Source organism: Syngnathus acus, chromosome 2, assembly GCF_901709675.1.
Source record: "Syngnathus acus chromosome 2, fSynAcu1.2, whole genome shotgun sequence".
Lineage (NCBI taxonomy): Eukaryota > Metazoa > Chordata > Actinopteri > Syngnathiformes > Syngnathidae > Syngnathus > Syngnathus acus.
In genome coordinates, this window is record NC_051088.1 from 14,054,841 (window position 1) to 14,082,380 (window position 27,540).

General features: G+C 41.7%; 1 protein-coding gene across 5 annotated transcripts in view; it reads right to left on the reverse strand.

Annotated features, from left to right (window-relative positions):
• Positions 1-27,540, reverse strand: part of scube3 (signal peptide, CUB domain, EGF-like 3) — a 58,676-nt gene that overhangs the window by 8,100 nt on the left and 23,036 nt on the right. For 2 of the 5 annotated variants that reach the window (XM_037264703.1, XM_037264695.1), the window contains exons 4-10: positions 26,746-26,880; positions 16,009-16,155; positions 14,693-14,809; positions 9,937-10,008; positions 6,965-7,081; positions 4,462-4,584; positions 2,020-2,136 (exon numbers count right to left, since the gene is read on the reverse strand). In XM_037264703.1, the coding sequence (XP_037120598.1) occupies positions 2,020-2,136; positions 4,462-4,584; positions 6,965-7,081; positions 9,937-10,008; positions 14,693-14,809; positions 16,009-16,155; positions 26,746-26,880 (828 nt within the window). The remainder of the gene's footprint in view (positions 1-2,019; positions 2,137-4,461; positions 4,585-6,964; positions 7,082-9,936; positions 10,009-14,692; positions 14,810-16,008; positions 16,156-26,745; positions 26,881-27,540) is intronic. The other 3 variants (XM_037264712.1, XM_037264727.1, XM_037264719.1) reach the window with 3 other exon arrangements.

The window sequence follows — 27,540 nt, forward strand, 5'->3', positions numbered from 1 at the left end:
GGAGTTCTTGCCTTTGATTTTGGCTTATAAATCAATATTAATGAGTACACACACATGCCAGGAATGTATTTGTGCTCTGCGTATGAGACCTGGAACATTTTAAAATGGCACTGAGTGTATTTTCTTAGCAGATAAGCAAAAAAGCAAGCTGATTGTTCCGGTAAACAAAGTCTCACTTGGGAAGAATGCTGACAGGTCACGGCACAATACTCGACAGCAGGTCGCCGACCTGATTGGGTTTGTCGAGTGCCGACCTGTTGTTAAAACACCGAGCCAGGCCCTCTGCGATATTTTCGGGGTTGATGAAGCACAGCGGGAGCAAGCGAAGCTTAGTTATGAGCGTCGAGTGAGGATGTACACTGGGGGGAGCTCAATAAATCTTCAGGGTTATCTAATAGTTCAGACAGCGGTGATAAAAGGCCATTCATCACCAGCGTTCTAAACAATGGCAGAACGTGCTTTATGTTGGTCAGGTCAGTCCATCACGAGAGAAAAAGCCCAACAAATATATTGTCAGTGCTTTTATTTCCTCAAAAAAAAAAAAGAAATTTTGCTTTGTGAGAGCAGTACACATTTTACACAGAGGGAATGGTACCTTCATATGTAGCACAAGAACCTCCCAGATAGTGCTTAGTATAACATTGATTCATTTGTATAAATGCTCGATACGCACAAGATTTGGGAGCACAAGGTCGTATGGATAATCTTAGATTCACTACGGAGAAATAACGGCTGCTTCGAAATCACCACAAAGTGTGCGTCGATAGCCATTATTAGACAGGAGAAGAAAAACACTGAGGTTCAGGAATGCAAATAAGCGAGGTAAAAAATGTGAAAAAGACAAGTAGGTGTTTGCAAAACTTTTTTTTTTGTTTTTACAAACCCAAGAAATTCTTCCGAAAACACTGAATGTGTGAAAAAATTCCTGGAAATTTGGAAAATACCCGAAAGTCTGATTTGGGTCGGGGGGGTGCTCATAGCACGCTTTCAAGCTCTTAAATGTTTTTAAATGTTGTGTTTTTTGTAGTGCATGATTCGTTTGGACTTTGCACTGAGTATACTGTGTGTCAAACGTCATTTAACCCATTCAAAAAAATCCCATACTTAATCTTCACACTGTCTCGCCTGCAATGCAAGTGAGTGAGGCCCTGAGGCTTCAGAGACAGCGGAAGATTGTCAGCGGCGATATGCACAAACTCAACGGGGCGCCTGATGTGCTCAAGCAGGCCTCTTACCACATGTCAGGGAGCTGTGACACACCCATCCTTCAGAGCTTATTCCGTGGCCTATCTGGTCCACAGACTAGAGTGTCATAGGTCACGCTCCACCTTGAAGTGAAGTAGCCTAACGCATTTTTGAAATGATGTTCAAGTCCATTAACTACAGCACAAATCACCTATGCTTTACATCGCTGCCAAGTGTAGCGTAATCTTAGATTGATTTCCTGCCTTCCGGGCAGCCACCTGTTTCTGCTCATTTGAGTCGATTTGGAAATCAACTTGCAAAGACTTAAACCAGCTTGAGCTGGGTAATCCATCACAGCCAGCATTTAGTTACATTTTGTCTTTAGATGCGGTTGCACGAAGGGACTTTTTTTTATGTTGATATTCTCAATGTGGTGACATTGAGATTAATGAGTCGCTCGGTGTAAAGACTTTACACCCTGAAACCATGGTAATAAAAAATCAGGTTGAATTGTTGGTTGAGAGATCTTAAGACTCGAGAGCTTCTCAGACTAATCTAATTACAAAACATTGTTTTTTTTCCCAGCCTTTCAAAAGAATACTTAAGAGTCTCTTCAAGGGCAACCAGGGCATCTGGCATACCTTCACGTTTATACATATTGAAGCTGACATGGCGTGCAGAAGGTTTCAACATGCTAACACCTTTTTATGAATTTAAATAAATCACTCTGCTTCTTCCTGACAGAAACTCATTGAGGTGTTGAAGAGGAAAAGGAAATGTGATAGACAGGAGATTTAAAAAAAAAAAGAAAGAAAAAAAGCGTCGCTGGCTCACCTCCACAGTGCGCCAAGCCGTAAAGGACGTAGCCCTTGTGACAAAGGCACTGAAAGCTTCCTGCAGAGTTGACACAGAAATGGTCGCAGGCGCGGTCAAAGGAGCACTCGTCAATGTCTGCACAAGATGGAAAGAGAGACAGTTAGAAATGTTGCCATCACCCAAAAATCACAAACAGCAGGACACTCTTTGTATTGTTTATCATGCATTTCAATGGGCCACATCAAAACAACAACCAAGCTTGGTACTTTTGCTCCCACGTCTGTTGCTTTGATTGTCCCCCCTGCAGTAACTAAGTTTTTCATTTTGATGCGAAATGGAATTGAAAACCTTTGGAAACGGTGAGCGGCAGTGGCAGGTGTCAGCTGATAATAGGTGGCCAAGTGAGTTTTCTTTCTTCCCTCTGAGCACCTGTCAGTCTTTTTCTTTTCCATCAAAAAGATACAAAGAGTCCAGAGATTGCAACGCACCTCATGTCAACGTATAACACGAGTGTGACATCTGCTCAAAAACATTTCTCCGAATGCTGTGTACGACAAATGCTCCCATAACATGTTTGCAACTTTGATAAGCTGTTCACTTTGGCATCATATGTACAATGAAAAGAGTTAAACATGGTGAAGAAGCATTTAGCCGTTATGCTGCATGCAAATGGGATAAACTGCCAACCGAAGTGAAGTCAGCCCCAAATGAAAATGTTTTCAAATCCAGGTTGTCAGGTTTTGCAATGCATTTCCTTAGATTTCTGTTCTTGCACCGTATGTTTTGTTAGTAAGCTACTTTTATTTCTTCATGTTGCTTTGAACTGTCTTTGACTCTTTTGACTTGCTTTTAAATGTACTTTAAATCAACGGAAGCACATTGAGTTACCTTGTATAAGAAATGCACTCTACAAATAAAGCTAGCTGCCTTGCCTTGGTATTCTGAAAGGTTGGTTACAGGTGACAAGTGCGCCAAAGCACCGATTGAATATTTGCTTTGGAGGTATACCTTGACATTATTGTCTGTAAAGTGTCGTACAATCATCGCAGTGAAAGGATTGGTGGAGATGATGAGCCGCAGAGAACCAGAGTCAAATTTTGTGTTTCTGTGTGGATTTCTTTTAGGATTATCAAGCTTTATTTGCACTCAGCACAACTGCGCAAGCTATGCCATGTTGGGATTTAAAGTGCTGACTGAATCCGGTGTTGCAATAGGGGATGTCGATGCGTAACTTATCATTATGTAATGTGTGCTGCCGAGTCTCCGCTCTAAGACAGCTGGGACTCGCGCAACCCTTATTTACCAGTCAGTTCAGGTGAAGTATGCACGACCTGGGCAGGGCAACATCACTAAAACGGAAACATTAGCCTCCTTCTACGAGGCCCGAAGACTGATGAAAATTATAATATGGCATCAAATCATCAAATCTATAAAACACCTAAAAAAAAAAGTGAGGTAATGCCATTTAAGAGTGCCGTTACAGACGTCACGGGATGCAAAGAACGTGTCCCGGACCGCCCTCATGTGGATTAGAAGGCAGAAGCAGACGATAACACAGGGGGGTGTTGAGTTTGGAATGCTGGCCCTGGTTCAGCAGACATGCCCCATCCTGATATATGGGCCACGGTCCACTGACGGCGAGGAAGCACCGTGACTGTTTAAACCAAGATAACTTTAGCATTCAGTTGGCGCATCTCAACACCCCAGAGAGGGGGAGAGAGAGAGAGTAAGAGAGCGAGAGAGCGAGAGACGCTAAACTGCTATTTAAGTGTATTTAATGCCTCAGCGTCGACATACTGCAGCACAGGTCACACTCAGAGTGTAAATCTGGCCTCGCTCCTTTGCAGAATTTTTCAGATAATCTCCGTTAATCTCCTTATTTTTACTCCTGAGAACAATTTTTGAAAAGCTTTTTCATTTTTTTTTTTTTTTTTTAAATAAAAAGCTTTGCACGTTTTCTCACTTATCATTATGAGGCTTCCAAGTAACAAGAGAAAACGCCTTGTACCCAAAATAGATTTGAAGTGACAAAAAGCACACGAAGGGACACGCTGTTTTCTTTTCACACATATGATGTTTATCTGGTTGTGCTGGAAAGCAAATGCAAGATGCTGATGCGAACCAGGCGGCAGCGTGATTGACCACACGAGTAAAAAGCAGAAGATTAAAGAACGTGGCATGTCTTGCGTTTTTCGACTCGGCATGAGGCAGAACTCATCTGAGTAGTTTCAGCCTGCTTGCTGTCTTCTACCAGATGTTCTTGAGGTGGCTTCATTTATCCAACAAGGAGAGGTTTTAGAAATGGAGACCGTAATTTCCCACACCTATGTGCAGACGTTTTTTTGTGCTCCGTGAATGCACAAGTATGTGTGCTTTCAATTATAAATACCAAATCCTTTTTTGTAATTGTTTCATTGCCGCATTCGTGAAGTGAAGGCACACATATAAGCATCTCCCTACCTTGACACGTTCTCTCGTTGGTCAGCAGCTTGTAACCTTTTTTGCAGCTGCACTCAAAGCTGCCCACTGTGTTCCGACACACGTGGTCACAACCCCCGTTGTTAAGCCGGCACTCATCAATGTCTGCGAGAGGGAAAACAACGACAGGAGAGGTCACATATGACAATATGACAAAAGCGGAACTTGCAATGAGAGAGCTATGCAGATACCTGATTAAGTGATGTCCTTATGATTTACCTTGGAATAAATATGACTAAAAAATATCTATCCGCTTTCTGGAATATGGGACAAACATTTGTAATTACAAAAGTTGACAACAAAAATCTCAAATCAGGAAGTGTATTTCATTCCATGCTATAAGAAAAATATTTTTGTTTCATTCAGTGAAAAAAAGCAAACAAACAAAAGTTACATTGAAAGTAGGTCATGGCAATAAAGCCATTGTATCCAATAATTTAAAATTTGCGAGAATGAGGTTTGACGGCTCATTTTATGATATGACTATTGAACATTTAAAACGGTAATTTATTAAGAATCACATTTAACATGCATGTTTTGACGAAAGGTACATTTCTCAAAGAGGATGCACTTTTTAATGACTAATACTTATAAGTTAATGTTAGGGGAAAAATGCTGGGAAGAAATAAACCGTTTTAAAGCTTGTTTGTTATTAGGAGGAAGAAACCAAATACCAGAAGGTGGGAACCCAAAAAAAAAGCTTAACATGTTTGGATTTTAACCATTGTCATTTGCTATGAGTGAATTAAAATTAGAATTTGGAATTTATGTCAAGAGTCAAAGTTTTTTTGAAGGCCACCACAGCCCTAATTGAAAGTATCATTTTCAGACCCACGAGATTTTTTTAATAAATAAAAATATGTATTTTTCCAGGACTGAAAGTCTGGATTCTTAAGACACAGAAATTGGCAGTGTGTTCATGGTACGTCATACTTACATTTAACATGCTATCTCTTTAATCAGAAAATACTGCAAGCAGAATCCATTTGGCTTTAACGATTGAGCCAGGCCTCCAAATCCTCATTAGCCATCTTCTTCTGATTAGTGGGCACTTTATTTCTTCAGCCAATACCCAATCAATATATCATGTGTCCATCTCTGTCTGGATGGTGTTTTGCCTTGGAACTCATTCGGGTCCATCTTGAATAATTATTCCAAATACGTTTTGATCATCTTTTCCACTCTTCAGAAGTGGCCGACCCACAAGGACCCACGTTTATTTTCCTGCGCTTTCCTCTCAAACCAAACTAACAGCAGAAGATGGACTTTGGTGTTAGTTAGTGTGCGATTCCAAGCTGTAGGAAAATGATTTTTTTTGGACACTGTGTCTTCTCACTGTCTTTCGGTAAAATATTTGTTTCCTCGGTATCCTGATATAATGCTTATTTTATTCTGTTAGCGTTCATATAAATAAGACTTTTTGACTTGGAAAGCTGGTACCGTGACAAAAACTACTGAAACTGAAAGGGAGAGTGCATCTAGAGACTGTTCAAATAACCATCGTTGATAGTCTTGAAAGCGACAATCACTTTGGTTTGTTAGACGAGCTGTGCCTCTCTTTCATCTTGCTCATCTGATCCTCGAGGCACCCAAATGATTGAAACTGGACCGTATTGATTGTTTTAGAAGATGTTTTGCCTCTCATTCGAGAAGGCTTCATGCAAGAAGGGTTATTAAGCCTGCACCAGCCTGGCTTGCTGTGGAAAGGATAACTTTTCAAACACCGAGTTGGAGGGACTCCACGGACCACGAATGATCATTCTTTAGGAATGCAAAATGACAGTCGTTAAACGCCTCTGTCCATGAACGAGTTGAACTGTTTTCCAAAACTTCATTTGGGTAAAAACTTAGCAGATGGAGCAGAAATTTAGGGGTTAGGCTGAAGGGCTGAATTACTGGGATGTCACAACATTGGCGGAGCTAAACTTTTTTCCTTGGGGTGGTGGTGGTGGTGGTGGGGGTTAGAAAATTAAACTCTTCAGAAAATTCTGATAGAAATTCAGTGATAACCGATGTTTACTGCAGGGGACCGGGCTAAATGTGGAAATAAATTCCTGGGAAAAAAATAAAAATACTCAGAATTAAATTTTCTGGCTTGGCACCTGGGGGTACAAGCATAGTTCTCAACCGTGTAATTATGGACCACGTTCTGCGCAGTCATGTTGGACCACAAGCAAGCAAGTCTCGAATTGGCCTAAATGTCTTGAAATGTATGCGTGAAGGATTAGAGTTGAGGACAAACTGTCAAACAATGCCACATGTTACCTAATGAAACCTAAATAGAATCTGCGTCTATAATAATTTGATCTGGAGACTGGAAGGTCGATTTCCTCGCTACCAATTCAATTAATGAAGTGTCCTTGCTGTGTTCACTGCTGTGATTGATTCAATACAAAGCCATTTGGTTGAAATGCATAATCAAATCCCACACGCCACTAAATGAGTCCAATGCGCGGCTGCATATTAAACACGAGCGAAAAGTCACCTTTGCAGGTCTTGCGGTCCGGCTGCAGCGTGAAGCCGACAGGACAGCTACAGCGAACTCCAGTCACTGAATCGTGACACGTGCTATCGCAGCCACCATTGTTCACTGCGCAGGTCTCTGCGGGGAAACAGACAACGGCCATCAAAATCAACGATGCTGCTCTGACCTACTTATGTCTCTGAGCCCACTGTTAGATTCAAATAGCTTTTTGTGTCAGAAGAAAAGGAAGAGGAGAAGCACTGAAGAGGTTTGAGTTGTACACAGAAACGACAGAACTTGGAAGAAGTTGGGATGCAGATGCTGAATGATGACGGTGGAGCGATAATGGTTAATAGTAAAAATGCAAATGGTTAGCAATAAAGTCATGCCCTGTTGCAAACACAGCGAAACGAGGTTTCTGAGGTGGCTCCTGTTTCGGTCTGATTGTAACAAAATCTTCCAGGTGCTTGGGGGAAGAAATAACAATTTCAGCTACCTGGTTGCTGCATGGCCAGGCTGATTGGGGGGGGGTCAAGCCTGGGTGGCAGAGTTCGGTGTGACTGGGATGAGCCGGAAACAAATTTCACAGTGATTTCCAGTAACAGCAGAGGAAAAGCATTGTGCCCTCAAAGAAGCCTGAATGTGAGCAAACAGCTTTTTTTAAAGTCGTCTAAGGTCAAACAAACAAAAGTAACTTTAATTGGAGGTAACTCCTCATCTACTCTGTTCTTTACTGCTGGTTGTGAAATCAAGCACCGTAATTTCAAATGAGGATCAAACTGGAGCAATTGCTAACATTATTCACCTTCACAAAAACAAACAAACGGCACGGACAAAAAAAAAAATGCTTAGCTACACGGCACAAGTGATGCATCCAAGCAAAACAGGTGCTTGGCGTGATGTCATTTGATGTTTAATAGGCGTCTCATTGACAACAGATGAAAACATTGCATGTTGTTGCTGAAGGCTGTACATGACACGTCAATATATCAGATACACGCTACATAAAATAAACACCCGACCAAGAACGTCTGACTCAAAAATGAACATTCCAAACAGTTATGAAGCGGGTCGCCCTGCCCTGGGTTTCTCGATAACGAAATCTTCAAGAGAAACAATACCGCATTTTCTTCGCTCTAGTGAGTTGATCATTCTCGTAATCTACTGATAATATTCGGTCGAGTGTCGTAACTGGCTGAACATCCTGATGTGCAACCCGATAGCAGCGGGTAGAGCGGGCCTTCCGGTCGATTCCGCTGCCCTCAACCCTCAGGACAGAGTTCAGCATTGTGGTTTCACATAATTGCAAAATGCTGAGCGGAGACGGTTGGCAGACATGACGATAAGACAGTGTCAGGACATGCCTCTAAAACGCTTAGCCAGACATCTCCAGCAAGAGAGCAAAGAAGTATTTCTGACATTCTGGCTGAGCGAAGACGGGCGAAAAGGCACTCGCAATGGAATGTCTCGGGTTTTGTGAGTTTTGGATGCACACCAGCCGCATCAACGGGTCGGGACCTGCAATTAACAACGGGCAGATATTTCCCAATATGTCGGCCTGAAGCTGAGCTGCTGCAGTTTGGATCGCACACAACCCAAAGTCACCTGGGGTAGACCCCCGAGCACCTTGCGACCCTGAACAGGACGGAAAGACAGATCAGTCTCGGAGCTGTCGTTAGAAACCACATGATAAGAAATCAAGCTGTTCCCCTGAGGTGCAACAGAAAAAGCTAATTCCCATGGGCTACATCTACACACAAAATTAATGAGATAAAGCGGGATACTAAATCAGCCTAGCTTTTTTAATGTTTCCTATTTTCTAGGACAGAAATAGCAGAAAGTAGGGCAGAATATCCAGAAATAAATCAGACAACTCAATTGTGAAAAAGTGGTTGTTGATGCGCGTGCGGTGGTAGGAACTTAAACACGCTGTTGTCTCCCATGGCTACCTTGAGCAGTCTGCTCCTCAGAGAGCCTCCTCCCACCGCCCCTGTTGTGATATATTTAAAACATGAGCTTCTTTGATCTGGCAAGACTTTACCCACTCTGAGTTTCATGAGGTCTCCCGTGTTTGCTGTACTTGTTGACTTAAAACATGTGCCACTAATTGGATTGAATTGCCCTTTTTACACTGTAAATATTTAGCTTTTGCTTTTTCACCTTGTTTGCATCATACATCAAATGGAGCTGCAACTGCTGCTAAAAATCTTTTAATAAAAAATAAAATAGAATGATTTGTAAGTGCTTTTCAACCTATCTTCAACTGAATACGCGACAAAGGTATGAATGCTCAAACTTTGAAGCACGATTTCCTCCAAATGGGCCAAGTTATAAAATGTCTAAAAAAAGTCTAGCTCAAACTTGCAATTTAGCGTCCACTAATCAAATCTTTCAATCATCACCTTCAGCTATACCTTTTTGCCATATTAAGTTAATTCCACTTCTACTGCTACACATGGTGTACTTCTTATTATTTCCCCTCCTTTGTATTGGTGCCAATCATGGACTCATTATTGGCTCCTTCGCCGAAGCTAATAGGCTGTACTGATGGTATTCGGGGAACACTTACACTAAGAGTTGGAAATAGCGCAAGCTTCATTTCACTCAGATCACTCAGATCAAAACAAAGAAACGTCTTTAAAGGCATCACATTTAAAAAGATGGGGGGGGGGTTGAGCGTGGCAAATTACCCTTCGTGTGCAAACACATCAACCTGGCTTCGAGTATCTCCTCGGTATCTTTTTATAAAGTTCCTGCCGCTTGCGAGAAGAACTGTATTTGCAGCTGTGTTTTTGAAAAAGGTGCGGTTTGACACAGGGAACAGTTGTTATTAAAAAGGGCATTCAGAGAAGAAAGAGGAAGATAGAAGAGGTCAAGGGTCATAGGGATGACGCCCCTCCTGTGGGCCTGATAGTTGTCTGTGAGGTTAGCTTCCTATCCTTCCCCACACCCGTGTACCCCTAGAGAGAGGAGTCAGAGGAACACATATTTACCATTAGGGAACAGCTGTGGGGCTGCCTGGGACTGGACACTCCTCTCCCCTGCATGCACACGCACACCCACGCCCACACACACACATTGCAAAAACACCACTTTAGTCCCGCGTTACACTTGAACCTTGCAGCATTGCTCTTTGTCGTAAATCATCTGAGCTTCACAGCACGTGCACAAAAAAGGAACATAATGAGGAGGAATTATGTCTTCTGAGCTGGCTCATTATACAAACGGTGAAAATGACATTTGGCATCTTGAAGATTCTTATTGGCAACAGCAGCGTGACAGAACTACGATTGAAGGTGACATCTCAAGGCAAAGGTGTTATCGCACGGCATGCATGTCATGCAAATAAATGCTTCACACACATTGTAGTTGTGGTTTGGTGTGTAAGTTGAGCTGTTTGCTGGGAAGCGAGAGTATTGTGAGCGTTGTCAGACAGAGCGAGGAATGGTTAGTGCTGCAAGCTGAAAGACGAGACGACTTGTGTTTTATGTTTCATTGTGGTGTCAGAAGTTTTTTGTGATTCTGTGAATTTCTCAACAATATTAGGTTTATCTGCAGGTACTAGCGTCAGCAAACACGTGCTTTTTATATGATAGGCTTTGAGGTGGAAATTTGGGGCCACACGCTATTAGACGTGAACATGGAATAAAATAGTTCGATTAGAGATGGGCAAATGCATGTGGCCTGTGCCCACATTTTCACTGAGTGGCCCCTCGATAATAAATAAATAAATAAATAGAGGTAGGGAAAAGTATTTTAAAAAAAATTCTCTATAACAGTGAATGTTTCTTCTTTAATTTCATGCTACCGAAGCAATCACATCTTTAGAAAGTAAGGATCATGGAACCCCAGTTTATTTTTATTTAAAATTTTCGGGGGTGAGACAACTCACGTTTTTTATGGTCAAATGCATTTTGGAAGTTAATCAGTGGTTTTTTGAAGATTTTTTAGGGTTTACAGAAAAATCTCCCAAAGGGCCCAAATTTTCCTTCTACATTTCAATAGACATCAATTATATGTGGATTTTTGCTTTTTGTAGGCTTGCAAGCACTTTTAAATGGTGTTTTTTTTAATACATCTGGTTAGGAAGTGCATTTGAAAAGGACTTAATGACAACTATCGGTCCGCAGGTCATAATTGCCCAGCCACCAATTACATCAAGCCCATGGAAAGACGATGAAAAAACGGAGAAAAATACGACTGTACACAAATTGGTAGCAATTCAAATTCCCACCAAACGTGCGACGTCCGGTGTATCACCAGATCATGACCACATTTGTACGTCGACATGACCTCCAAATGACTCAATTTTGAACGTCCGGGTCAGGCTCAACAGTGTGTTTGAATGTTTTTTCTTAAATGCTGTAACATTTTCATGCTTACTTTCATGGGACCAGTAATAAAGTGAATGTTTTAAATAATGTTTGTATAAATAAATGAGGCTATAATTAATTCAAAACCAGCATTCTAACAATTTTTTTGGGGCGAAATCAGGTAATGCCAGATTGTCTGTCTTTTTATGTCGGCCCATTACAAGGAAACAACTTTGTTTCTATAGTGGCTTGCTCAGTGGGCTGGGTTTCAAGTGGCTGTGGAAAAGCAATTGCCCTATCATAATTCTCTGACTTGGATCGGAACAAATCTTCGCTTTTGCGGTCAGACTTGAATGTAATGGAGTATGTGACAGGGAAGTGCGCATGTGTGGTTTGGAGCGCGCTTACCTTTGAGTCTTTACTGCCTACATTTATATGTGGTGCCAGATTAAGAGAAAGAAATAAACACTACAAACTATGCACATCCACCTAAGCTGCACTCCCCCCCTCCACCACCATCTCAACATGCAACATCCAGAAACAAGTATCAGCAGCCAGGGGGAAAGGGCACACAGCCTGCAGTATGCCAGCATGAACATAAGACCACCTGAAATGAAAGCTAAATGTGTTTACGTTATGGGCAATATGCGTGCGTCTGCATGCTCGATATGCGCTGTATATTTGTGAGGGTATTTGGATAACTTTGTGTGTGTGTGTGTGTGTGTCAACTCTTTAGATGACTGAACTCCTGAGCATGTCTGCATCTGCCTGCTATTTGTGAATGTTTATGATTTGCCAACAGCGTGAACATTTCCACATGATGGCCACTCCTTTCTGACATCTGAACCAGCATGGTACACAAGACAGTTTATGCAAAAATAAACCTGGCTTTGACGGTTTAAATCAAAGATCTGATTGTGGGGTTCGAACTGAGCAAATACTGTATTTCTTAAAGTGCTTGTGTGTGTGTGTCTGCGTGTGTAGGCAAGAAAAGCTGACTGACACCCAGCTGACTTTAAAAAGACAAACAAACGACGACTCCGGTTGAGACACAATGGGATCAAGAACACTTACAAGCTGAGCAGGATTTGGTGTATTAACAAAATGGATATAGAGACACCACAAAAAAAAAAACATGTCAGAAAGACATCTAAATGACAACGATGGACGACATGCATCTGAATTCTGCAAATGCTCACCGGATTACTGATGAAATCAAATATTTGAAATTGGATGTGATAGGCATTTGTTCAAATTTGGTCCTATTTTCTTATTTGGAGTGAAAAATATCTATAAAACTTGCATATTACAGGCAAGAAATTCTGTTATGTAAGAAAATAAAATAACTGGTGAAATACTCATACTAAACACGATGTTGAATGAAATGAACTAAAAACTAATTTATAAATCTTTTTTTTTTTATGACTTCTACCAGAGCGACGAAGCAAACAGTTTCATCCTTAATCAAGAGTTATTCGGATGTATGAAAACAAGTTACCAAAGCACACACACTGTGCAGGATACGCATAATATTACGCAACTGGTAAACTGGCAGATAACTTCTAAAAAGACAGTAGACATGACCTGAAGGCCAATGTCTGCCACGGAACCCACAGTCAGTATTTCATGAAATAAGATGCAAACACCCAACCTTGCCTGACGTAAGCTAAGGCGCACACTCGTGACAACATGGGCAGGATCAACCGAGCTTGATTCAGTACAACAATTTGCATTGACTGCTGAATGCTTGCTTTTTTTGAATTCCATCGTATTTAAACAGGAGTCAATTTATTCCTTGAAACTAAACGTTATGTAATTGGTGTTACGCTTAAAATATCTATTAAAAAAAGTCTTGCTCTTTGGCTGGGATCTGATGCTAACATTGGTTTTCGCAATCTTAAAATTAGCAGTAAATGAAAGAACTTTTTTTTGTAACTTAGTGTGTAAAAAGATTCGTTTTAAAATGCAAAACTCACTTATCAAGATGTTTTTCTTGTTTTTAGGTAAAAAAAAATAGGAACAATTTCAGAAACAAATCAAATCTATTTCCTTAGGAATGCTATTTTTTAAAGTGTGTGTGTGAAATTCAAATGATCATCATTGCCCAAGGTTATAGCAAACTTTGAATTTGGTCAAATTTACCATAATTTTAAGAAATGTATTCATTTAAGAACAAACAAAAAACATTTACTGTGTATGCTAAAGGGATGCGGTTACTACACAGTAGAAACACAGTTGCGTCATCACTTAGTAGCTCATCGGGGGTTCATCTGGCAGCGTGTTTTTGTTACCTGAGGTTTCATTAACTAATAGCGTGTCGAGGAAATGTGGAGTCTGACTCTGACGGGTAATCTGATCTTTAACAAACTGCTTTCTTCCTATTTGCTCACATGTGCTTTTCTTTGGAAATGGCCTGGCTAAGATGTACAATTAGGTTGTGGTCAACATTGTGGCATCCCGTTGGCCTCTCAATAATGGAAGCTTGGTTGACCAGAGCTTGACGTAAATGTGGCCTCTATGGGATTTGCGGTAGTAAGGAGGATCAGCCGCTCGCCAAACCGAGCTCCCAACTTAAACACCTTCCAAAATCAATGAATCATCACAACAACCTTTTCTGGAATAGTGGCATCAAATTTTGGCAATGTCCTCAAACTTCTGAACGGGAACCAATGTTCGACCCAACATAAACACAGGCCATAAGAATCGCATAGTAGTACCTCCTGTAAGTAGGTGTTTCTATTGCATTCACAAGCCTTGGATTAACAAATAAAGATAAGAAGAACCATCCTATGCTTTAACTTATTATTATCATAAAATCGAATGCCTGTGCAAATTCCACAAGGCCAACTGTAAAAACCACACGAAGGCCTGCGCTTTGACTGCTCTGCACCCAAAGGTTCCATCTGATATAAAACTGCCCTTTGGGGTGGTTCAATATGCTCTGGGAGCTGAATGATTTTTACTCAACGTAAGTCAACTGAGGCAAACACTGATAAATGCCAATGGAAGGTTAGGTCAGGTGTATGAGTTAATCCCCAACGGGCAGCAGCGGAGGAATTGACCCGGGAACTAAGAGCGGGTGTGTGTCTGTCTGCATGGCTGCAGAAATTGAGAGGTACTGCTCGAGCTGACCAGCAAAGAGGAGGAAGAGGAGGAAGAGGAAGAGAAGCCAAAGCAGATGCAGGAAGTGAGAGGTTATTGGAGCAGCAGCAAAGGGAAATGCACAGCCGGTGGTAGCCTTTTACCCTTGCATATCACACATCAGGAGAAAAGGCTCACAGCGATTACGGCCTGTATTTCAAGTCATCACAATACACTCAAATCTAACAAAAAATGAATTTACTTGAGGGCATGTGATACTGACTAATTTGGGATTCTACTCTATTTTCTTCCTGTTGTTTATTTATTTTTTTTGCAAAAAGGTGTTAAGACTTACCAACACAAGTCTTCCCATCCGTGTGCAGGACAAACTTCATGTGGCACGAACACTTGGGGCCATGGTCTGTTTCCTCACAGATGTGCTGGCAACCGCCATTCCCATAGTTGCACGTCACTAGCAAAGAGCACACAATCAATTTGAAAATGATCTGTTGGAGATGTGTGCGGTCTGGTAATGTTCCATGACCTCCTTGTGGCACGGCTGTCATATATGTGGTGTGAGGGCAACGCCGCAGATGCGTTGTACATTTTTAATGACACGCTGCAGAGACTTCCAGTCCTTTACGGTACAGTTCCCTTAGCAGACTGATTGAGTTGGTCAGGATGCTTTCCCACTGTGCCTCTGTAGAAGTTGCTCAAGAGTAAGCATCTTCTCAGCCATCTTCAATAATGTGGCATCTTCTACAGTAATAATGAGGCCAAAACATTTGATGTTTTGGTGGATGGTTGGGTAACATATCACGCAAGGTCACATCTGAAGTGAAGTTTCAGAAGTCACACTTACATTTATAATGTTAATTACAACAAGAATTTCACTTTTAACAAGATCTGCAAGTGTGAAGTGGAATTACCTCACAAGAATAACTTGTGATCATAACAGCGGTTCTTTTTGCCCCATTTCCTGAACACGGCAAATCAGCGAGGTTTCCCTTGAGATGTATGAGAGGCGGACGTTTGTTGTTCTACGTGTGTGTACACATTGACGACTTTGCCATTTTAATTTTTTTTCAAGTCCACATTTCTGCGCTGGTTGCTGAAGGAAGCCTTGGCTTTGGCACTTTTAACACACCTGTGATGACAGAGTGAAAAAGAGCACCAAGCGGCTCAGGCTTCCACCGCCATCCTGTCTCCACTCGACCATCCCAGCCCCTTTTGCCCTTTTCCTGGGCTGTCACAGAAAAACTATAGAATAACACTTCTCCAATCCTTGTCCAAACACAGACAAATCCCCCATCAACCGTGGCCCCGGTTCTGACAGGAAGATCTTGGTTGCACAGCAACAGGAAGTGCGCGCTGTCCGTCATAGCGGTCCCCTTGGCGTAACCTCCACACTTGCCCAGGTTGTGTAAACGAGCATTCCCGATTTGACAAACATGCTTTTCTTGATGAGGATCATTTAGTAGATTAGTTCCTCGCTGCTAATGTAATATAAATGTCTTCTTTGAATCGGCCCTGGAGGTATGTGTGGAATGAGAGTAATTATCCATCATCGGCAGGTTTCCAACCCCTTTCACCTTCTCCTGAGGAGCCTATAAATCCTTCCCCTGTTTCATGCATGTGCGTGTGTGTGTGTGCGTGTGAGTTCTGCCTTACATTTGCAGTCCTTCATGTTACGCGTGAGCTGGAATCCAGGTCGACATTCGCAGGAGATGCCACCCTTCTGTGTTTCCCTGCAGATGTGTGCGCAGCCATGATTCTTGTCCATGCAGGTGGGTCCCTCCTTTGTTCCTTCTGGTCGCACTGGGAAGCAAAAACGGAGAGCTTTTTAACTCTTCCACAGAATTCACGCTGCTTTGCATGACTTACAACAAGCTCGGTTTCAAAGGTTCAGGGTTGGTGAGCGGGGTAAAAAAATGTCACAAGCGCTAAAATCACATCTATGCCTACTGTTGGTGACTGACGTGCAGAGCAGCCCTTTGCTCAGCTCCAAACACTTGTTAGAACACGCTCGCCTGTTTCAGGCTATTAAAAGGAGGATGCCTACAGAAAGAGGATAAAACTCTCATCTTGATTCTGCACACCATGAAGGAAAGAAAGGAGAAAGAAAGTGCAAACAGAGAACAAATAAGACTATATAAGGCTTTCAAGGTATATGTTTATATGTCATCAAGTACAACTGGTTTTCAAATCAGAGGCTAGCGAAAACCAGTAAAATATTTTGAAAAGATGAATGGCAACAAAATTGCTAGCAATGTGTCTTTTTTTTTTTTTAAAGTTAAGACAATTTGCAATTTTAGTATTGACACATGAAGTCGACACATACTGTTTCTGCAGGCCACATAAAATGATGTGGCAGGCCGTATCTGTCCCCCGGGCCTTGAGTTTGACACCAGTGGCATGTGGTCATATTTTTGTTTCACAAAACTCTTGCGTTAGCTCCCTGTGATTAACCTCTTAAAAATGCTTCACAAAATGAAAAAGTTGAAAATGATAAAGCTGATCCTCAAATGAATTGATCAGCAATGAAACAAATGTATACGCTTTGAGGCTTGACCATTGCATACATGGCATACGTATAAGCACTTGAATATTTATGTGATTGCATGTACACACTTCTGCAAATGTGATTGTTGAAGGGGGGAAAGATGAGAGCCCCCCCCCCCCACCCCAACCACTTGGAACCTTCATGTACAGATGTTCTCTCAACATCCTTGGCTGGAGAAGACCGATATTGCATGTATTTGTTGCAAAACCTCAGTCCCACCACTGACAAAGTGACAAACCCCAGCTCCCCTGCTCATTAAAAACCAAACAAATCTCATCTGCTTCTCTTTCTCTTGTGGTGCACAAGGGAGACGGTGAGCACCAAGACATCTCTATTAATGTCTCATTATATACGCTGCCGCTCCGAAGGGCATTTGGAGGGCTGACTTCCATAATAAACCAACATTTTCCTATGATTTTAATAATTTCCACATGTGCATTGTAACCTTTTAAAGCTTGTATAACCTTGTGTGTTGTTACCCTTGAGACTCGCGTGTGCTTGTCGTACACTTTCCGACTCAGGGGCTACAAGGGGAGAACGATCTCAGCATGTCGGAAACAGGCCTAATTGCATATTTATAGATTCTAGCTACCAGAACCTGCGTTAACTCTGGTCTCCTGGTTTATGCAACCTGACTCGATAAGACGCTGACTATTTGAGTCAGAAGTGCTTCCGTTTGATACGGCGCACATTTTCAAGTAGTTTCATTGATGAGGGTTCCAAAAATATCTGACACGTACTAGCCCGCTTTTCAAAACCTTTTCATTTGGGTACCGGTTGCAGTCATGCAGTATGATAGTTTGCTTGTGTGATGTGGAGCTAGTTATGCCGCTGTCCAATGACTGGTTGTCAGAGTTCTCACTTCCATGTCGACAATGAAGCCAAACTCATTTTCAGCCCTGGAGTTTTATGGCTCGGACCCGACAACTTTAGTTCATGTTTTAATGGTAAAAATATTTCCACATTCCCTACAATATTGATAATAGTTTTGTATTTATATTGTATTTCATCGGAAATGTTAAAACAGAAGGTACTTGGGTTTGATGGATTTATTGATTGGAATGCAAGAATATATTGAAACAAAAACTAAAGCAAAACATACCATCTACTGTGATTTATGACAAAGGAAGGTATTTAATTACAAGTTTGTATTGTTTGTTCCAGTATGAATTCAAAATGTAGCACTGTACCACGTCACCGTTATCGCCTATGCCTAATTTATTAGCAAGTCACATTCGCTTGTGTTTCTATGGTGATGCCGCTATCACTTATGTTCATTCGTCCAAAAATATCATGAAGGACTGAGCAAAAATAGACTATGCTGTGGTTGAAATAAAAAAACAAAATCATCCATTTCTGTGTCAACAACATTGACATAATTCATGTTATTACCGTAATTTCCGGACTATAAGACGCTACTTTTTGCTCAAGTTTTGAACCCTGCGGCTTGTGGTCCGGTGCGGCGTATCTATGGATTTTCCGTGATTTTTGTGATGACTTGATCACTTATACACTCGTAAAAAGGCTGTGGACCGCTGTTGTGCGGCACCATTTTGCTGGGCGGAGGGATAAGTGACACAGTCACTGGGGAGAAGAGTGGTGTGTGTGATCGCATGTCCATCCGCCAGGCAAATAGTGCCGTATAATTGACACAAAGAAGAGACAGAACGAGATCAAGACGGACATTACTGAAGAAAGGAAGCTTTTATACACAAACCCTCATTATGGGGGACAAAAGAAATGCATATGATGCCGCTTTTAAGTTAAAGGCAGTCGATTTGTCTCTTACCGTAGGAACTACAGCTGCTCATACACTGTAGAGTTTTCTTACGGTCACTAGGGGGCACTGGGCTATTGTTGATGACATCTTGTTGCGTCACCCTTTTCTTTCTTTATTTCCTGGTCACGTCTACTCTGGAGCGATACGTACAGCTCGCTAGTTTAATGTGACTTAGCGCTTTGTGCGTGAATAAAATTAGCATGAACAGACCCTCATCATGGAAAATGCTAGAAGAAATGCATAAAAGTGACAATGAAAGAGAGACTGAGAAAGTGTGTGGCGAAGTATATCTGACGCTATTTCAATCGGACACTGAGGAGGAAGACTTCGATGGTTTCAGTGCACAGGAGGAAGATGAAGACGGCTCTCAGTGACTTTTACTGGTATATATTTTTAACCAGCCCTGTTAGTGCTGTGCTACCGTGTTGCTGCTTTGTTACCACCGCGTCTCAGTGACCTTTATCGGTATGTTTTTTATTTTATCCAGCCCTATTAGTGCTGTGTTACTTCCATGTTGCTCCTGCATTACTGCCATGTCACAGGGAGTGTTTGGAAAGAAATGTTAAGGTATGTTCTTAAAACTTTAAAAAGGCTTTCTGTGTACCGTCTTTCTTTGTAAATAACTCGCGTGCACATGCGGCCTTTAGTACGGTGAGTCTTATTTATGAAAAAAAACCTAAATATTCCCCTAATTTTTGCTCGTGCAGTTTATAATCAGGTGCGGCTTATAGTCCAGAAATTACGGTAATTGCTTTTAAATTTGTCGAGCCTATTAAGTACGGTAGATAAATGTGGTGTATAAATAACCAAAGTGCTTATACGCTAACTTATGTGAATCCTGTTGGCGGTAAGGAGGGTGAGACATTCATTGGTCTCCTTCCTCATCTATGCCTCTTCTAAAGACCCAGGGTGAAAGAAAACGAGCGCAAAATCCATGAACCCAACATAGGGTTCAATTTCTATCCGAGTAACCCCACCGGACTGAAAATTACTTCCTGAAGCTCTATTATGCATCCCATAACTCACACCAACCCATCATCATTTTTATACAGCCTCGCTACCCGAATGCTACAGACCCATCCATCAATAACATGCCGGTCCGGGGCCAGAACCGAGGCCTTCATCTCTCCGAGGACCAATAAAAGTCACAGTGTTGACACAATGGACCTTTTCTCTGGGCCAAGCACAGCTATCATCCACAGTGTGCCGTTCTCTCGAACTGGCTCGGGCTTTTTTATCATTACTAAATGATGGGAAGCAGAAAGAAAAACAACCCTTAATATGAATACGGATGGGAAAGTGAAAGGGAAAAATAACTCAAGATATGAACCGCATTCCATTAAAGCAACATGTTTGCCCATACACAATGGGAAACTCATAAAGCTCAGACCTTTTAATAAACAGACAAAGGCACGATTTACAAGTCAGACATGTTAAGATTGAACGGAACCAAGCAGCGGGGAAGCAAGAGCGTGACATCTCATGTAAATAAATGAGAACGCTGCAATTAGGCGTGAAAACAAGTGGGAGCTTTCCCTCAGGAACTTCTTTCTCCCCAGGACAGGTCGTGACCTCTGAACCTGAAGCGCTACTCAAAGCTAATAAATTCCTTTCATGTAGCTTATGGCGCGGCTCCTCCATCTCCTTGGAAATGTTGGAAATGTTCTGATCCTGATGAATGGGACTCTCAGATCAAACTAGCATAGCACATCTTTGTATGTACACCTCAGCCAATCAATATGTTATTTGTAAAAACACAAACTGTGAGACTCAGTGGTGGTGTTCTTGCTCGGATTCAACCCAAATTTTTATTCATATACTACATTTTCTCTCTCTCATATTGCTTGGTATATAAGCTCACTCAGAAGCCGAATCAACAGATCTTGGAACAAAGGATCCAAGGACGGCAAACGTTTTTGAAGTTGGCGCTGCAAGCTCTGTTCAAACCTGAGAACCACATAGTCGAGAGACTGAAACAATGGCTCTGAAGTAGCGCAAGGCATGCCAAGAGTTTATAGTCTGCTCTGAGTACTCGCAGCAGTGAAAAGAGGGTTCATGGTCCACACTGAGCTGCTGTCAGACGACTCCGAGGAGAGATGCTCTACGGATTGGGGAACATTGAGCAGCTAGTGGGAGCTGCTTGGTTAGGAACTGAAAAGAAGGGGCCTAAGTATGAAACCGCCACGCTATTAAAAGCAACATTCCTTCCTTTTAGATAATGGGCCCTTAAAAGTTTTAATAGAAGGATAAAAATGTCAGCACATAGAGAGAAGAATGGGAAAGGAGCAGGGTTCGGTCAGGCCGAGCTGCACGACAGATGGTCACATTGAGTGACGAGGCAACTAGTGGGATATGAAAAGAGAGGAGCCATCTATGTGCTACTGTGCAGTTTGAACTTGGTTGGGTGAAGCGGGTTGACCCTTTTTCTGATTGAAACAACAAATACTTTGCGATATGATGGTGGACACATGCCACCAAAGTGCTGAAAGTACAGATTTTATTTTAAAATTGTGCCTCACTAAGTAAATTACTCAGATATGCTAATTTGCAAGTGGCCACTAGTAGCAGCAAAAGTTAATGGCTATTAAAATGTACACTCAACTGTCTTGAATATTGTGACAGCCAGCAATTGCAAACTCGTTTTTCGTATTGTGTGTAATGCAAAGGTCTGCATTGAGGTTTATCTGCATAATGTATGCATTTTGCATCTTCGTGCTTTTGTCCATCTGTGTCACAGACTGTCGCGCAGCACCTGCTGGGGATGTAGCGTCTCTTGTCTTCACTCATATTCTATCAGGGTCACCTTGCTATGCAGTCCCAAAGGACTCCCCTCTACAATTGCGTATCCTTTCACAAAGGAAAGTGTGCCATCTGCAGAGGTACAGTATGTTACTGTACAGGCAGATTCTTTCCGAAATCAAAAAGGGCCAGACAGCTGAATATGTCTCAGAAGAGCTCCGTCTGGCCCGCTGGTTATAGCCATGACAGCCAAGTGTTAGTGGAAAAACCCCACTGGCACAGAGGTAGTCCACCGCAGTGTGCTGGGCTGGCCAGCCTCAGGATTCAGTCTTCAAGAAAGCCACAAGCAAAAGGGATGCCCGTCTAAACTGAGGTCCAGCAAACGGAGTGGCAAGGCAAGACGGCATTTGCTAAAACCCAAGCCACCGACATATATTTATTCAGGGAGGGGGGGGGGGGGGCGGCTAGACCCTGTGAAAGTGGACAAAGAGGAAGGATGATGGTAAGATAACGAAGTATGGACACAGTGAGAGGGCGATAAGAATAGAGGGGGAGGGTGGGGGCAAGACTGGTGACAGAAATGTGTCCTTTTGTTTGCTCCACTTCTCCGGAACAGGAAAAGAGCCTGGTTATACGGCTGGGCTGCAGAGCAATGGAGCAGAGATTTCTGCACTTGTAAAAACAGCTCTGTGGCAAATATGCAGGCAGGCAGGCAGGCAGGCAGGCAGGCATACTGAGAGCCAACAGGACACATGCGTCAGGTAGTCCCCCACCCAGTGGGACACCCTCACACTACTGGCAGAGCATGATTTTGAATCATGGGAAGAACAAAAACTGGCCATTATATGGCACATTACTTCATCATTCCTTCAAAGCATAAATAAATAAATAAATAAATAAATAAATAACACTTAAAAATAGACAAAAAGGTTTCAATCACTCAGACCCTTTCACACAGGCCCTGTAAAGCAAAACTGATGCAACTACAGTATTTATTATGGAATCACATTTATTGGAAAATTCCTCGCATTGTTACACTTCTGGCTGGCCGGCACAAAAACACACTCACACAAGTAGACACAACCCAGCCTGCGGTTAAATGTCATAAAAACATGTCTGAATAAGTCTCAGGAAGGAATAAAATAAAAGCTACAGAGTTGTGCGTGTTAAAAATTAAATGTGGTGAAAGAATTAATAAGAGGTGCGGCACAAGGGCCAACAGCACGCTGAAGATATAATGAAAGTTGTGAAACTCAAAAATACATGAGAGCGACATCCCTCCTGGCTAGTATTAGTTCTAAAGTGCGTGTTAGCCATGGAGAACTCCCCTCCCCTGCATCTTACTCATAAGTGACTTCATCACTGGCAACATTAAGCTTAGAAGGCCAGCCACAGTAGCGGCTACCTGGGGAGAAAAAAACACCCAACACTGACACTAACCTCAGAGTGCTGCCACATCTGAAATATTTCTGAAAATAACAGATAATTGTGGCTTCAAGCTGCTAACCGATAATAGTAATAATTTATACGGTATCGATATTAAACCGAGGCATCACAACCTCCAATGTAAAAGTTCATCCCGTATACCTCCGCTATGTCTGACACAATACCTCATAAAATTTAGGGGGTTGGCCTGCTGCCATCGCTCGGGTCACAACCAACACTATAGCAGCCATAATATTTGTGACTACTGTGCTGCCTGAGATAGCACCAACATTATCACCATCCTTCCCTCCATGTTGGTCCCTTTCAACATTACCAAATCATGAGATGAGAGACAATCGGGTGACTACACTTGTTCAGCCAAGACCCACAAAACATTTTGATGCAGCAAAACTGACAACATGCATGTTCATTTCAAAGCAGTTTCGCTCCAGCACCGACAGTTGACGATAATGGTCCAGGAATTCAAAGACATCAAAATGTCATAATTTTCCTCTTCCAGCACAAATACTTTGTCATGTAATCATCGGCTGGTGAGAATATTCACACTACTTTCTGTTATTTCTCATCTTAATATGAAATGCTGGCCACACTTGCGGCCACATGGATGCGCAGCGATGACAAGATGTGTAGCCCATAGGAGTTGAAAAAAATATATATGATAGTATTAAATATTGCATCTCTCCTTCAATCGCAACGTCTCAAGCGGCTCTACTTTATGATTCCACTTTCAAACAATTTCCATTTTGTGAAATAAGCAGCAGGGGGAAAGGAGAGCGAATACATTAGCTGCTTCATGTGACTTTTGGATCAATCCATCAACGCACACGTCAAGTAATTGCCCTACTTTGCATTCATAAATGTGCAAAACAGAAAATATGGATGTGTGGGTTTCCTGAGTCTGAAATTCTCCATTTCCAGGGCACTGGATCCTGTCACACACACACACACGCACGCATGCATGCATGCATGCATGCACGCACACACACATGCGCACACACACGCACACATGCACGCAAATGCACACACGCACACACGCAAATGCACACACACACACACATGCACGCGCACACACAAAGTGTGTGTGTTGTAGGGCTCCTGTTCTCCTCCTTTTAAAAGTAAACATTAAATCAAATCCAAAGCACTGGACCCTTTCTTGACCTAAATGTCATTCCTATCAACCACCAAGCACCTTGGCTGGCCTTTCCAACACTTTATCTCTTCATGAGGAGAAATGGTCAGAGAGAATAAATGAACTGTTACATTTTGGCCAGCGAGACGATGGAACCTTCATTTGGCTGGAGTTATTTCTGTTCAGGGGGTTGCGGGGGGGGGGGGGGGGGGGTGCTAGTGTGTGTGCATGTGTGTGAGGGGGACAAATCTAATCAGAGACAGACCTGCAGCAACTTAGTCATTCGCTGAGAGGCTAGCAAGACCCCTGCTGCCTAATTGCCACAGGTTCAATGCTAACAAGTGTTTGCTAACAGGCCGAGGAAAACAGATTGCAACCAGAGTGCCAGACACCACTGTGTAGAGCTCGCCAAAATTTGCTCACAATACTATATCTATTCCTGAAAGAAATGAAAAGGTAGCATCTTTTTCAAGGTAACAGTAAAACCTATGGGAAAACTGCACCCTCAGGATTAGGGAGAAATCCCGTCGAATGGAAGGAGAGTTGCATTTAAACCTACTTGGCCAGGCGAAAAGATCACTTCATTTTCTCAAGGATTTATGTTCCTGAGCCACTCGCGAAAAAAAGTCGAGCGTGAATCTATTTTTTGAGTCCAATCCACAGGCAGAGACAAAATCATGCCATCCAATTTCCTTCAGATTCACAATGATGTGATGATACTTGGAAAAAAAATGAATAGCAACACAGGTCACATCTAAATTGTCAGGGTTGCTCGTTGCTGTCAAGTATTCAAGCGTCAAGGATTCTACTTCTTTAAACGCAAAGAATGATGGATGGTGCTGCCATTTGTGTTATAAGAGATGGATCAAACACGCACCATACTTTGCTACTGGTGACCAAAGTTCATATTCAGCTTACACAAGTAAAAAAAAACAGAACACTTGGTTCATTAGTTCTTTACAAGCCCAGCATTTCCAAAAAGTCTTACTGTAAACACGAAGGTAAAGCTCACACGGTCCTGAGGAAGTAATAACTTAAGGCCAAGCCGTAATATAGTGTAACTCTAACCAGGTGCTTTTTGAGCATAAACCGAAGCAGAGCTCAATTTGAGCGTTCACACATCATATAACATAATGATTTCCAAAGGCTTTTTTAATAAATGTACTCGTTACTTGCACGTCATGTCTCCAAGTGAGCTTTCACATCTAAAAGTCACCCTTTGAACTGTTCCCGGTAGTTATTAAGCTCCACTCGTATTTCACTTATTAAGTGTTCACTTTGGAGGAGTTAGAAATGAGAAGGTGTTGAATAATACGCAGGCAAGTCATCTTTCAAAGCAATGAAACAATGACAGAAAGAGCTGCTATCTGAGTGAAAGGGAGACTTTTATTACATTTACATTATCTCCACTATCGCTTGATCTGAATTTCATCTGGAAGCAATGAAGTTAATATAAAAATGAAACTTTAACGGGAATAGCGAGCCGTTTGTCAAACCGACCCGGTGCTCACGCTCTCCTTCTGGCATATTGGTGCGTTGAAACACACAATCCAGATTTTTACTCCACTCAAATAACACTGCCTTTATGAAATGTAAACAGCGACAGTTCACCGGGCCAGCCTGATCCCATAAAGCCCAGACTTCCAAGATGCACGGTTCGCAATCCAGGCTAGTCAGAGCCCATTGACTCGCACTTCAATGCTGGGTCAAACTGGGCTGGAATCTGCTGAATAATTACGCCTTGCAAAAAAAACTGTTTTGTGCTTGAGATGACCAATGGATGTTTATTGATGGGTCAAGGCCCAGAATTCAGAACTATGACGGAAAATTGCTAATACTAATTAAAAAACTTCAGAACCATGAAATTGCTAATAATACAAATTAAAAAAAAAAGTTTGCTGTGTGTTTTCTTCATGCAAAGCAACTCACAACTTTCCTTCCTCCTGCTGCTCATGAATCAAACCTTCCATCACAAATGATCTACAACATCGACGAGTACTGCACAGAATTCTTTTGTTTTTCTGTTATTATTTTGTGGTTAACTTGTAAAAGTTAGAAATGTTAATAATATGACTGTCATTGAATTTTGTCCAAGACATTTGTGGACTCAATTTTGATGTTGTTGCGCTAACATTCTTTTGTGTGTTTTATGTATGCGTGCCGATATAATGTTGATTGTTTTGTGTACACTTGTTTTATATTGTGGGAACGTCTTTGTCCTTGTTCTTTGTTGTGGTATGCTGATGTTAGTAATAATAATAATTGAAAAAGAATGTTCAACATAATTTGCCACAAGATGTTGTCAAAAGTATTGTAAACATCCTCGCAAGGCCTACACAAATAGTGACTCGCTTTCTATTTCAGTAAATATAAACATGCATTAACATTAAGTGCTACCTTTAATTGTTTTGCCTATTCATAGTATCTTGGGCTAACTCCCAACAGCCGATGGCACCAAATGCTGTCAAACATTGAATGGGTTCAATGTGAAGTTTCAGAAGGGAAAAAATATATATTTATACCACTCTTCTTTTGTTTTCCCTTTCAGAATGAAAACATATGTTGCTTACCCATCAGCATAAGTAAATTGTATAGCAGAAAATAATTGTGGTCATAAAATTGTAAAAATGGCTTTAAGATGTGGCGTAGGCCTAATGTGCTAGAATAAATAATCAATACAATTTTTGTGGCGAATCTTTTTCCTTCGCTTACATCACTGGAGTCCATGTGTGCTTTTTGCGCATAGGTTACCTTTTGGCCTTTGGATGCAAGTATGCTGGTTGTCACTCAGGAGGAATCCTTCTCTGCAACGACATTCATAGCTGCCCATCATGTTGACGCAGATCTGCTGGCATCCACCGTTTCCCTCTGAACACTCGTCTACATCTACATAGAGAGACACGTACAAGACACCATTAATACAATAAGGTTAGAACAAAAGTGATGTCTAGGGCTGCTTAACTGCCAAAGTCTGGAAAACTACATGTAGCACAATCATAATACGCAAGTCTTTGAACAGAGAGAGGTCTAACACAGAACAGATGAAAATTTTTTAAGAGCCTCCAGTCACTTTGCGAAGCCTTAGACAGACCTTATGCTTTGAGTTAAATCCCAATATATAGTATAAGTACAAGCCGTAATATAATGTTTAGCAAACACAATGTCTCTGCATGCGGTAAACACAAAGTACCTCTGGGGTTAATTTGAATGTCATAAGTGGCAGGTCATAACATTTTCCACACCAAACAAAAAATGACTTTTATAGACTTTGCCTTGTGCACTACGGGTTGATTCTCAGATGAGCCAAAGCACTCATTTTACTGTAGAAAAAAAATCTCAGGACAACCAGAACAATAATGTCACACAATGCTGAAATTCAATATCATCTGTGACTAACAATAAATCCCAGTCCCTAATTTAGTAATTGATTTTTTGAACCTGTATAGAGTGACATATTCAAGTAAATGTTATAAGAGCTGGTATGGACAATTGGAATGGACACAATTCAAGACAGCCAGGAGGTGGACTCCAAAAAATTTAAACAAT